This window comes from Puma concolor, chromosome C1 (genome assembly GCF_028749965.1).
Source record: "Puma concolor isolate L17-30 chromosome C1, mPumCon1.1.hap2, whole genome shotgun sequence".
NCBI lineage: Eukaryota > Metazoa > Chordata > Mammalia > Carnivora > Felidae > Puma > Puma concolor.
The window spans coordinates 148,750,256-148,764,001 of NC_141674.1; the positions used below are offsets into that span (position 1 = coordinate 148,750,256).

The 13,746-nt window shown below is 41.1% G+C and overlaps 1 protein-coding gene across 1 annotated transcript in view; it reads left to right on the plus strand.

Moving 5' to 3' along the window:
- Positions 1–4,411: 4,411 nt before the first annotated feature.
- The window catches only part of UPP2 (uridine phosphorylase 2), a 36,791-nt gene continuing 27,456 nt past the window's right edge, over positions 4,412–13,746 (plus strand). The window contains 3 exon segments of the mRNA XM_086715216.1: positions 4,412–4,493; positions 4,827–4,967; positions 7,790–7,899. Coding sequence (XP_086571342.1) covers positions 4,412–4,493; positions 4,827–4,967; positions 7,790–7,899 — 333 coding nt within the window.

Below are 13,746 nucleotides of genomic sequence, written 5' to 3' on the forward strand. Positions count from 1 at the left end.
AAATAAACATTAAAAAAAATAAAGGACTCTAACATTTAAAAACAGTGCTGACATAGAAAGAGTCCCCATGGCTTTGTAGATGGGCAGACCAAGGTCTGAATCCCAGTCTTGGATTACTCATTGTAGGCACTTCATTTAAACTCTCTGGACTTCAATCTCCTCATCTGAAAATTGGGGAAATAATAACACCCATTTCAGAGGGTTGTTGTGAGGGTTGAATGAGATGGTCCAGAGTCTAGCCTGGTGTAATGCTTGAATTCACTATTGTTACTGACATTCTTCTTCTGACTGTTCTTTTGATTATTTTTCCCTTGTTCTTCAGATTTCCATTCTGAATTGAGAGGGATTATTTTGATTTTAGAGACAAACGTTTACATTTTATTCCTGACTACTACTGATTTAAAATGTCATGATTTATTCCCAATACAATAGCTTTTCTTGAATTTTTGTCTGATATTCTGCCTCATATTTCCTTCTTTCAAACATTATTATGAACAGAAATATTTTAAAAATTGAAATCAAACATATTCAGAAATCAAGTGGCTTCAGCCTTAAGTGTCTCTATTGGCCAAGCCACTTGAGGCACTGCTGACCTTCGCTGGCATCTCAGTGTGGCCCGCTGACTAATTGAGACCCTGGCATTAGTATTAAGGTCAGCCATTGGGGAACAGGAAATTTAAGCTTTAGTCACACTGTGGGAGTCATATTCCCAGGAAGAAAGATCACCACAGCAGCCAGGGCAGTTGTAAGTTAAGTTCCTTTAATTTGGAGGTTGACAGAAGAATGAGTCAGAGAACAAGAAACATTTTTTGTAATGTTTATTTATTTAAAGAGAGTGTATGTGAGCAGAGGAGGGGCAGAGAGAGGGGGAGAGAGATGTGGGGCTTGATCACAAACCTTGAGATCATGACCTGAGCCCAAATCAAGAGTCAGGTGCTTAACCAACTGAGCCACCCAGGTGCCCCAAGAAACATTATTTTATGTTTCTTGTACAACTTCAATCAGGAACAAATTTAGCACAGAGTAGGTGCTTTAGTAATTACTTACTGCAGAGTATGTATGGCACCTTCCATGCAGATTCACTTCAAAACAGACTGTTATGGACTAAATGTGTCTCCCCCAAATTTGTATGTTGAAATCCTAACCTCCAAGGTGATGGTATAGGAAATAGGGGGCTTTGAGAAGTGACTAGATCATGAGGTGGAGCCCTCATGAAGGGGCTTATAAAAGAGACCACAGAGAGCTTTCTCATTCCTTTTGTGCTATATGAGGACAGAGAGAGAAGATAGTGGTCTATAAACCAGGAAGCAGTCTCTCATGGACACTTGATCTGATGGTACCTTGACTATGGACTTCTCAGCCTCTAGAATTGCGAGAAATAAATGTTTGGTGGTTAAGCCAGCCAGTCTGTATTATTTTGTTATAGCAGCCTGAACAGACTAAGAAACAGATCCTATCCATCTAGGATGGTTGATGACAGTCAAGTCCTCCCATGCCCCAAAACAGCCCTATAAATAAATGTCTGCACAATTTGAAATATGTTCTTTTATTATTTTAACTCATTGTCCAAAAATAAATTTCTGGTTATATATAGTTTAAATATTAGATAATATAATTCTGGAAGGAAAAAAAGATCAATGCAATTTTGTAAATCAAGAGGAGTTATTTTCTTTAAAGAAATTATTTCTTTTTATTTTAAATTTTTTTTTCTTCAACGTTTTTATTTATTTTTGGGACAGAGAGAGACAGAGCATGAACGGGGGAGGGACAGAGAGAGAGGGAGACACAGAATCGGAAACAGGCTCCAGGCTCCGAGCCATCAGCCCAGAGCCTGACGCGGGGCTCGAACTCCTGGACCGCGAGATCGTGACCTGGCTGAAGCCGGACGCTTAACCGACTGCGCCACCCAGGCGCCCCCTTTCTTTTTATTTTAATTCCAGTGTAATTAACATACACTGTTACATTCATTTCAGGTGTACAATATAGTGATTCAACAATTCTATCCATTACTCAGTGCTCATCAAGATAAGTGTACTCTTAATCCCCTTCACCTATTTCACTTATCCCTCCACTCACCTCCCCTCTGGTATTGATCAGTTTGTTCTGTATAGTTAAGCATCTGTATTTTTTATTTGTCTCTTTTTCCCACCTTTGTTCATTTGTTTAGTTTCTTAAATACTACGTATGAGTGAAATCATATGGTTTTTGTCTTTCTCTGACTTATTTCACATAGCTTTATCCCCTCTAGATCCATCCATGTTGGTACAAATAGAAAGGTTTCATTCTTTTTTATGGCTGAATAATATTCCATTGCATATATATATATATATATATATATATATATATATATATATACCACATTTTCCTTATCCATTCATCTATGGATGGACCCAGGGCTGCTTCCATAATTTGTATATTCTAAATAGTACTGTTATAAACATATGAATTAATGTTTTTGTATTAATATTTTTGTATCTTGGGGGTAAATACCCAGTGGTATAATTATTAGATCATAGGGTAGTTCTATTTTTAATTTGAGGAACCTCTATACTATTTTCCACAGGGGGTGCACGAGTTTGCATTCCCACCAACAGTGCTCGAGAGTTCCTTTTTCTCCACTTCACTGCAACACTTGTTTCTTGTGTTTTTTATTTTAGCCATTCTGACAGGTGATATCTCATTGTAGTTTTGATTTGCATTTCCATGCTGATGAGTGATGCTAAGCATATTTCATGTGTCTGTTGACCATCTATATGTCTTCTTTGAAAAAAAGGTCTGTTCATGTCTTCTGCTCATTTTTAAACTGGATTATTTGGGGTTTTTTTTTGTGTGTTGAGTTATATCAGTTCTTTATGTATTTTGGATACTAACCCTTTATCAGATATATCATTTGCAAATATCTTCTCCCATTCAGTATGTTGTCTTTTAGTTTTGTTGGTTGTTTCCTTTGCTCGGCAGAAGCCTTTTATTTTGGTGTAGTCCCAATTGTTTATTTTTGCTTTTGTTTCCCTTGCCTTAGGAGACATATCTAGAAAGAATGTTTTTATGGCCTATGTCAGAAAATTTACTGCCTATGCTCTCATCTAGAATTTTTATGGTTTCAGGCCTCACATTTAGGTCCTTAATCCATTGTGAGTTTATTTTTGTGTCTGGTGTAAAAAAGTAGTCCAGTTTCATTCTTTTGCATGTAGCTGTCCAGTTTTCCCAACGCCATTTGTTGACAAGACTGTCTTCTTCTCATTGCATATTCTTGTCTCCTTTGTCAAAGGTTAACTGACCATAGAATGTTGGGCTTATTTCTAGGCTTTCTGTTGTGTTTCAAGAAGCAATTATTTTCTTAAAGCAAATCTCACCTTTGTAAATATGCCAGAGGTCAGTGCTCTGTGGGTTCTGGAAAATATGTCTTTTTTTTTTTTTTTTTGTATTTTTAATCTCATCCACAATTATTGAACTTTTAAAACAAAGTAACTCTAGAATCCTATGGGACTGAAAACAGGAGGCTTCAGTCCTCTGCAAGGATTGGGGTATGCAGTCACCCTTTCCATGGTCTCAATGTGGGTCATCCTCCACTAGAGTCCCCTTCAAGTGACTCCGCTCATGACACAGGCTTCATCCACTGCCCCTCTGCATGGTCTTGTCTGGAAGAGTGTCATAAGGTTTGAGTACAGCATTCTAATAGAACTGTGGATGGGTAAGTGCTCCAAGGAAAAATACAAACACTGGTACTCCTGGCCTTTGTGCTAGGGATTCAATTCTTATTACTTATAACATTTACAGAGATAGTAGTTTTGAAACATATTGCCAAGCTTTTCTTTCCTTTCTGCCTACATGACCATTTTCATAGTCCACATTCCTACCTACCTGCTGGGCAATGGGAATTAAAGGAGATTAAAGGAGGAAATTAGAACTCTTTTAACAGGAAGTTTGAGTCCCTAGGGAGGCAGTGTGAAGAACAATAAGATTTTAAAAATGTTTGTTTTCATTAACATAGAAGCTAGGTCCAGTGAACTTGAATATGGGGATTGCCAGAAGCCAGGAAGCATTCAGTATATGATATAAGGGTATCTCACATTGGTCAGGTAGAAAAGGTACAAAGAGGACCTCACCTCCTTGTGATGAGAATTGTGGGGGTGGGAGCAGGGAGAAGAAGTAGGGCAAGAAGTTCATACAGGGTCCCTGGTCACCATCTACCTCTGGGGATGAATGCCAGGGAGAAAGTGCCATGTAACTATCCAACTAGGCATAGGTCAGCCTGAGGACACTGGAGCCAGAAGTTTGCATCCTTTGATGTAGCCCAGGAGAGGTTTCAAGTCTGCAGGAGAATCTCCATCCAGCATGGTATTGGACATTAGTGCACCCATGGTGGACAGAGAAGAATTGAGAGAGACAGCCCAAGACAACACCAAGGGCTATGTCTGGCATGCAGGGGCCTCAACGTTCTGATTGCTCTCACAAAGGGAAGCAGAAGTTCCCAGATACCAGTGGGCTGTCGGGTATGGGAACTGAACAAAGAGGCCACGAGGAAAGGAGACTTTGAGGCTGGAGATGAATAGACAAGCCACAGACTTCAGAGGTGGGTGCCAGCATAATGTCCCATGACTGCTGGATGGGCCTAGCTGCATGCATTTCAGTCACCCCATTCAGAGACCCACAGACCAACCCAAGTAGCTGCAGGTTTGTCACAAGAATGCAATGGACAGTGCCTGACCTGCCACCTCCCAGGACAAGGACCTGAGCACGTGTATCCCAGAGCCCTTCTCTTCCTTACTGTCAAGAAACCAAGTAAGCCCCTCCCCATCCACTCCATTCACTGTGTGTTATATCAGATGGGAGCAGTGGGCAGAGGGAGGAAAACGTGTACTTGAAAGAGAACAAGCCGCCTAATGAGACTGTCCAAAACAAAGACAGGAAGATGCTTCTGATTGGCAAGTTTAAAGTCACCACCCTCTACCCCAACTTTCAGGATGGTAGGCATAGTGGGAGAGATTGGATGGCTAATAGAAAATAAGATGCATTTTCCTTGCACATATGTGGGCAAATGTTAAGCTGCAACATGTCTATATGATAAAGGAAACAATTGTTTATTTTTTGTACCTCCTCTCTTCCAAAAAGGATTTGAGGCAGCTACAGTCTATGTATTGGAAGGTAAACACTTCGGGAAAGATCCAAAGACTCAATAAGTTTTAGTTATTAGGTATGAAGAACAGAATATAACACTGTATAGGGGCACCTGTGTGGCTCAGTCGGTCGAGCGTCTGACTTCAGCTCAGGTCACGATCTCATGGTCCGTGAGTTTGAGCCCTGTGTCAGGCTCTGTGCTGACAGCTCAGAGCCTGGAGCCTCCTTCAGATTCTGTCTGTCTGTCTCTCTCTGCCCCTCCCCAGCTTGCTCTCACTCTCTCAAAATAAAAAAAATAAACATTTAAAAAATAAAAAGAATAAAAATGGAATGATGAAGATACACTTAATCCTGTGTTTTGACATGGGGAAGGTTAGTATAAGAAGTGTGGTAACTTGTATCTTTTCTGTTTATGCAACGTCAAAGTTTTTGTGGAAGAAATCAGAGAAGCAGGAGCTGTCTTAGTCATAACCGTATCTCTGGTACTTCCTAGACTTCCTGGAGCATCATGTGTGCTCAGTCAATATTTGTTCAATGAATAAATGAAAAAATAAACTGCTTAGCATCTGAGTGGATAACTGAAACATTTTTGAGCTCTTGCAAGCCATTGATGGTACCCTGGGCCAAATAGTGGAGTGGGGTGGGGTGGCAGGAAGATAGGCACTCTTTGTTACCCCGTCCTCACCACGAGGGCCCCGCTGCAGAAAGAGGGAAGAAAGAAAGGGGTGGACGTGGGGACTTTGCTGTGCATTGCCACCCATCTCCCACAGGCTGTGAGGGTGGCTCTGGGGTTGTGTGTTTGCCTGTGTGTGTAATGGTTTCCCAGACAAGAGTGCTTTGTGCAGCCTTAGGTAAACTGAGAGGACCCAAAGGTGCTTCATGGAGAGACACTCTCAGAGAAGAGACTCTGAGCCCAGGGCAGAAAGGGTTGGTCTGGAAGAAAAGAAAAGAGCACTGAGGCATGGTCTCAAGGAGGCAGACCTGGCCTGGTGGGCCCAGAGGTGGGGGCTGTTTGGTCTAAAATTAGACTGTAAATATGTATATATAAAAATTCACCAACTGCACTGAGAGAAGGGAAGACTATAAGCTACTTTTAAACTTGTGTTCTATTAAGTTTACGGTGTGTGATGAATTAAGAAATATTTTGATAGGCCCTGCAATGTCTTGTGATTAGCAGCACAATTTGACTGTACTCTTTGTTAAAAGAGTCAAGATGCCAATCCCTTAAGTGTAAACTTTTAAAGTATATATTTTATAACTAGGATAACCCTGCTCATCTCTCTTTCCCACTAGAGTATAAATGCCTTTAGGGCAGATGCCATGCATCTCATCTTCTTTGTGTTCTCAGAATTTAGCCCAAGGCCCGGCTTGAGGTGGATGCCCAGTCTTCACGGCAAGGTTCTGGAAGCCCCAATTCCTACCCAGGGCCCTCCCCAGAGTGATACGGACACTGTTTTCGGGGTGTCGGTGTGATTCTATGTCTACACCATCTCACAGATTAAGCAGCGTATCAAACGGAGAGAGACCCCAATGTCCTCCAGTTGCACACCAGGACTCTGATTTCTTCTCTCCATGTTAAAGGTGTTGTGGCAAAATTAAGCCAGATAGAGAATTGTTATGGAAGCGAGAAGATAAAAATGCTGACACTGTGGAGGAAGATGGTGGGAAATCGAGGGTTTTGTCTGAGGCCAGACACCATGGAGCATGGATCTGGCAGAGAGAAAACAAGCATACTGACCTCAAGGTCGTGCTGAGTCGTGGGGCTCTGCCTGGCACACGGCCTTTGTTTGTAAAACAGCCAATGATGGCCTGCACTTACCTTGTGCGGTCTGTGTACGTGCTTCTAAAAATGAAAAGTTTATCCACTGCCGTTCAGATGATTGGCCTATTGCAATACAGTTAAAACAATCATCCAGGAACAACCTACCAGAAGAGTAGGATTGGGTCTTGAAAAGATTGAAAACGGGAAAATAATTGAAGACTCTCCAGAAGACAGGAATCGGTACTCTGCTTTCGTAGACTCCACAAAACTATTTAGCATGTCACCCACATGATGACCTCTTGCCCTAATGTCCTGCGACATGTTACACGGGGCCCGAAATCTTGGCTGGCATTATCTGGCACCATTAGTGATTGAGACCATTGGCTGACAGAATTTGCACTGGAAACAGACTTGTTAATCAGTCTAATTAATTCAAAGGAGTAATTAATTATCTAACACTTTTCTAATTAGCTACCACTTTCACCTGTCAGAGCCAGAGGTAGATGCCAGACTAGAATTCGGTGGTCGGACTCATTATACCCTAAAAATAAATTGAGACATGCAGCATGGAATACCAAACACAAGTGTGGAGGCCTCATGGTGGCAATTGCTGAGGCGCCAAACTGTCAGTGGTGGTTGGAAAGCGCAGCAGGGGGAGCAGTTGGAGGTGGGTCATGAGGTAAGAGACATCTGTATCATTGTAAACTACAAACAGGAGCTACTGTCCCAAGTGACAGAAGCAACACACGTGTTCAGGCTTATTTAGCCTCAAAGCTGTCATCACCCTTACTAGGATCAGGGATCTGTGAATACTTTGGGCAAAGTTACCAGTACCTATTTGGTGGTGGCAGTGGCAAGCTTTAGGCTTCTGCATTGGTTCCCTATTCTCTTTCCGTCTCATTCTGTAAGCTTTGTTAGCTGGCCAGGATAGACCAAAGGAGGCCAGCATGGAATTTGAGGGGTTTGCCCAGAGTGACTATCACCAGGAAGAGGAGTATCTTCTAACATGGAGATCCCAGGTAAGATATGAACATTTGAGGGCCTCCTGGGTGGCTCAGTCAATTAAGTGTCTGACTCTTGGCTTTGGCTCAGGTCAGGATTTCATGGTTCCTGGGTTCGAGCCCCATGTCAGGCTCTAGGCTGACAGCATAGAGCCTGCTTGAGATTCTCTCTTCCACCATCTCTTTCCCCCTCCCCTGCTCTCTCTCTCTAAATAAATAAACTTTAAAAAAAAGATATGGACATTTGATTATTGGCTGTTATGCACATTCGTAGAGAGAAATCCATGTGTATTATGAAATGCCTGGTATTTGCTGCTCTTTGGGCACTTTGATTGACTTGGAAACCATGAGACTAATGTGGCAAAAAAGGAACAAGATGAAGTTCCTCAAAAGTCTCTTAGACTTTCTGTCCCGAAAGCATAAAGCGAAAAGCAGCAGCAAAGTTGTGAATTCATGGATTTCTTAACAGATACTCTGTTTTCTAAAAATTTTGGACTGTAGTTCATTTTTCTACCTGGATTGGCCTCTGACAAGTAGTTCGTTGGATTTTAGCTAGGGTTTAGCTAAATGAAGAGACCCTAGGAAACAGGTTTTGTTTATTTATCAGAACTTCTGTGTGATTTTGAATGGGGAACATTCAGATAAAGGGGTATTCTGAGGTCCTGACTTTGGATGTTTTCCTCACTTCTGATCACAAAGAATAAGAACAAGTTGTTGAGGGATGGGATGGGGTAAGAAAACGGAATGTTTGGAAACTGGAAGTTCTCACGTGCACTGGACACATTTTTGAGACAACCTGGTGGAGTTGTTATGGAAATCAATGGAGGACTGACATCCATGTACTATTGTCTCAAAATAAATAAGTCAGTGTGCTCCACCAGACCCATGCTGGACTAAGGCCAGATGTGAGAGAAAGGCTCACTGGCCAACAGTTAATAAGCTAACCAATCTGGTCAAAGAGACAGGATGCCACAGCTTCAAAAGAAGTCTGTCTTCTAGGGGGAATGCTATTCTGAGCGCTGGGTTGGAGTATAAAAGGCTATGTCAGGGAGGATATTTTTGAATTGATAAGGGACTTTAGAATGCTCAGGGAAAAGTTCCATTAAGCAATTTTGGAAGAAAACATAGGTTTTAAAGGAGAGTGTCATTCTAAGCTGAACCACTATGATTTGATCTTTAATTTAATAACAACTCACAATATTTTTCTTAACATTGCAATTTAATTTAATAGCATATCTGTAATAGCAAATTGCAATTCTTTTTCTCAAAAAAATTTTTAACATTTATTTATTTTTGAGAGACAGATCATGAGCAGGAGAGGGGCAGAGAAAGAGGGAGACACAGAATCCAAAGCAGGCTCCAGGCTACGAGCTGTCAGCACAGAGCTCAACGTGGGGCTTGAACCCACGAACCTTGAGATCATGACCTGAGCCAAAGTTGGACACCCAATTGACTGAGCCACCCAGGCACCCCTGCAATTCTTTTTCTTAACATCAAGTTAAGAATGACTATCCATATAGTAAAAAGTATGGCTTCAAATTTACCTGCTTCCAATAAATCCACAAAATCTGACAGGAATACATATGTTGGGTGAGTAATTTTGATTGTTTATTTATTCTGATGAGATGGATGTTCTTTGGATTTTACATTAAATGTTCATAAGATGAACCTCTACAGTTATGTAAATTTCTTTAGTTTAGAGACAATACATTGGAATGTAGCTTATAATACAAAACAAAATAAAAACAATGCACATTTTCTTTCCAATGGAATTTTCATCCTTTGGTTCTGGGGTTTAGCTCATCTAAGAAAGTGGGGGAGTGTATCAGTTATGTCTCAATAAAAAAAGTGAGGCAAAAAAATGTCACAAAAAACATGAGTGAACAAAATCAAAGTTCAGCCTGCATGAGTGAACAAAATCAAAGTTCAGCCTGGGATTCAGCCTTTAATTCCAGGATCACGGGCTGTATCTAAAAAATAATTAAAGGAGGCTCCTAGTGCCTAAGGGAGATTTAACTGTGTTGCAGCCTATTATGAGGTGATTTCATGTGCTTTGTGACGGACCTTACATAGAATTCACTTCTAAAATACTGTGTATGTTATTCATCTCAGGAGTAGACATAAATCTGCCAAAGCAGTCGGCAAATTTAGCTCCAATTCTTGCCCCAGGTTCGCAGAACATAATAGAGCATTAATAATCTTCATGAGGTTTAAGGAATTCCTGCAAGTTCCCTATGATTCACTAAGAGTTGTGTGAAATGTCTTGCTTAGAGCCTTTATCATGTCAGCATTTCAGAAGTGCTCCTCTTACCCATCCCAAACAGAGGTAACCTCCTACATGTTTATTTCTCTAGGAAGTTCAAGGAGAGGAAAAGGAAAAATTATGAAGATGAAGGTCAGAATAAAATGAAAGATTTCTCAGCCAGCACTTTCCTTTGGTCACTGATATATAATACTAACCATTCTGTGTAACTTCTCACGGTTTGTTAAAGACTTTATTCCTAACTTTGGGCAACTTTGGCCCATGTTTTAGAAAAAGAAAATACCAAACAAGGTTGAAGAAGACACGGTAAAAGCAATTCTATTTAGTGAAAAATATATATCTTGGGAAGATCAAAGTATTGCAATTGCCAGATTCATACTGGATTGAATTTGGTTTGATGCCCAAATTAGTCTTTCCTTTGGTCCCTGATAGAGTGATCATCTTAGAAGTGCTTCTTATCAAGGGGATAAAAACTTTCTATGGACTAGCTCTCCAATTTTTTGACAAAGGGGTCATCAGACGTTGGGAGCAGACATCAAGGAAAACTAAAGAATATCCCCCTTATGAATTAATAGGAGTATTATAATTCATACAAGAGAATAAAATTGCTGGTTTGAGAATTTCTTCTTGAAGATAGGAAAAATGACTAGATCAGTGATTTTAAAAATACCAAGGCCCAGATCTCCTTGACCAACTGAATTAGAATTTCTAGGGGTGGGGGCCAAGGTATCAATACCTTTTAAAGCACCCCAGGTGATTTTGAAATGTTGTTAGAGTTTAGAATCACTGAAGTAGATGAACGGCATGCTTTTGCAGAATAATGATTCATAGATTCCACTGGGAAATCTCCAGATAGTGAAAGCAGTTTTGCAGAGTAAAACAGAAAGGATAAGAGAAGTTGGAGGAGAAAGTGGATGGCAGTATTTCTCCAACTTTAATGTGCACATGAGTGGCATAAAAGTTAGTTAAAACCAGATTTTGATTCAGTGGGTGTAGAGTGGGGACTGAGATTCTACATTTCTAACAAACTTCCCAGGCAATGCTGCTGGGGTGCTGCTTCCCTGACCACATTTTGTCTAACAGGGAACTATGGGTAAATGTCCTCTTGCTCCTCACCAAGAGAAGAAAGGAGGTGTCCTTTTGCCTTAAGGTTTTGAGGCTTATTCTGAAGAAGGAGAGTGTATTAACATCATGGAATGCTTTATTTTTGAAACCAGCTATGATCCACTAACTAATTAAGAATCTGTTACTCTAAATGTTTTTGAGGAGGAAGTTAATAGTACTTCTGTTCCACTTCCTGAACAGTTAAATTTAATTCAACAAATAGAATTTAAGCCTTAGGGATTAAAAAAAGATATATGAGACAGCTTGCATGAGGGAATTCACAATCTTTCTGGGGAAACAGAAAATTAACATGTGAAATGCTAAATCAATGCTCTAGGAGCACAGTGTGGGGAATCCATGTTGACCAGGGAGGAAAGACGCTTGGAAAAGCCTTCATGGAGGAGGTGATATTTGACTATGAAGTTGAAGAATGAGTAGGATTCCAATTCATGAAAAATGGGGGGGGGGGGAGGGGAAGGATGCTTCAGAACAAAGAACCAAAGCAGGGGTTCCTAACTTTGGCTGCACATCAGACCATCTGGGAAGCTTTAAAAAGTACTTTCAGCATCTAAATTAATTGGAGCCCGAGAATCAGTGTTTTTTGAAAAGCTCCCTGGTGATTTTAATGTGCAATTAGGTTGAGGATCACTGGAGATGTATAAAGACACAAAGATTTGTTAAGATTTTTTGAGGTATTTGGAAGGAAGTGGGAGAAATGTAGAGCAAAGAAGTCCCAGATGGTTCTTGGCAAAGATGGCTTGACCCACTGTGGTGTGGGGAGGAAAACTTGTTATCACTAATAATTAAAGTAGTATATAATTATTACTGAAATAACCGAAGGCTGTGGATGATGTGCTTCATAAATATGAATTAGATTGAATTAAGGTCATTCCTATAGTAGCAGTTAGTCTTGCATTCCGTGTCATGTATTATTATACCGAGAGATAGGAAGTGCTGGTGGCCCAGTTAGGACTCCTGTGACGGAGGCCTGGGGCAGTGGCCACCGGGGAGGAAAGGGGATAGATTCAGTATAGTTGATGGAGTGAGTCCTCAATGTCAGTGTTACTCCCAGTGTGGTTCTTGGACCAGCAAAATCTGCATGAATGAGGAACGTTATTAAAAATGCAAACTCTGGGGACACCTGGGTGGCTCAATTGGTTAAGCGTCCAACTCTTGATTTCAGCTCAGGTCATGATCTCGTGGTTGTGAGATCAAGCCCCAGTTGGGGCTCCATGCTAACTAGGAGCCTGCTTGGGATTCTCTCTCTTCCTTTCTCTGCTCCTCTCCTGCTCACATGTGGATTTACACACATACTCTCCCTCCCTCTCTCTCTGTCTCTCAAAATAAAGAAATAAACATTAAAAAAAAGAATAAATGCAAATTCTGATACATACATCCCCAACCTGTTGAATCAGAATTTCTGGAAAATGAGCCCATGAAGAGTCCAGTGATTGTTATGTTAGCTAAACTTTGAGGAGCACTGGTCTACAGAGCTGAAAGAGGCTACAGGACTCGTAGACTACATGCCCACATAGCCTCAGACCCAGACATACACAAAACCCATCGAAAGTCAAGAAGGAGACAAAGAAGTGTGTGAGATGGAGAGATAGTAGTGAGAAAGGCCCTCTCTACAGGGCATATGGGAGGATTACCATAGGAACATAAGGCTGCTGGTTCAGGATGCAGTGCTCATGTGACATAGGAAGGGACAGGTGGAGTGACAGCCATGGCATTGCTAGGATGGATGGTGTGGCCAGGGTATGCTGGGACGTCACACCCAGGATGATGAGGGGGAGTGAACAGGCACCCGCTGAATCACATTGGTGATGGGGTGAGGGGCTGGCACCATGAATGGCTGCAAGGTCTTCTGACTCTAGTGCTTTCTTTCTGGCAAGCCATCTTCCTTTGGTTCCTTAGTAATTTCTCCACATTCTCTCCTGGGAATCTGGTGGAGGAATGCTGCTGGACAAATAGTTTACACACAAAAATGTCTGCCTTCTTCTCTTACTTCTGTTTTTCAGTTTCACTTACCTTATTACAATAATTCTGTATTATTCTGTCACACGTTTGCTAAAATTTGGATGTCTCACTCCCCCTTCTCTAAGCTCTTTAGCCTCATGTCTTCTCCTTCATGCTTTTTTTTGAGCATTCCTTTTCTTGAGAAGCTCTAAGTCCTGTTTCTACAGAACTACATGCCCATTCATTCTTTCTTTGTGCCTATTATAACCAAATTCAGTCTCTCAGGTTCCTACTCAGCTCTGTGCTTTCAGTCCATCATCCATTTCACTTATTTCTCACTAAAATCTCCTAAAGTGACAAAGGTCACATTTGTCAACTATGTTGACAGAACTAAAAACCTCTTATTGATCAGGTGGGCTAACGCTGTTTAAAATATCAGTGGCTTCTTGCTCAATCTAAAACAGTGGTGAAGTAAAGAGAGGTGTCTACTATTCAGCCATTCAGAGATCTAGAGCCTTCCATCTCCTGCATTGAGCCAG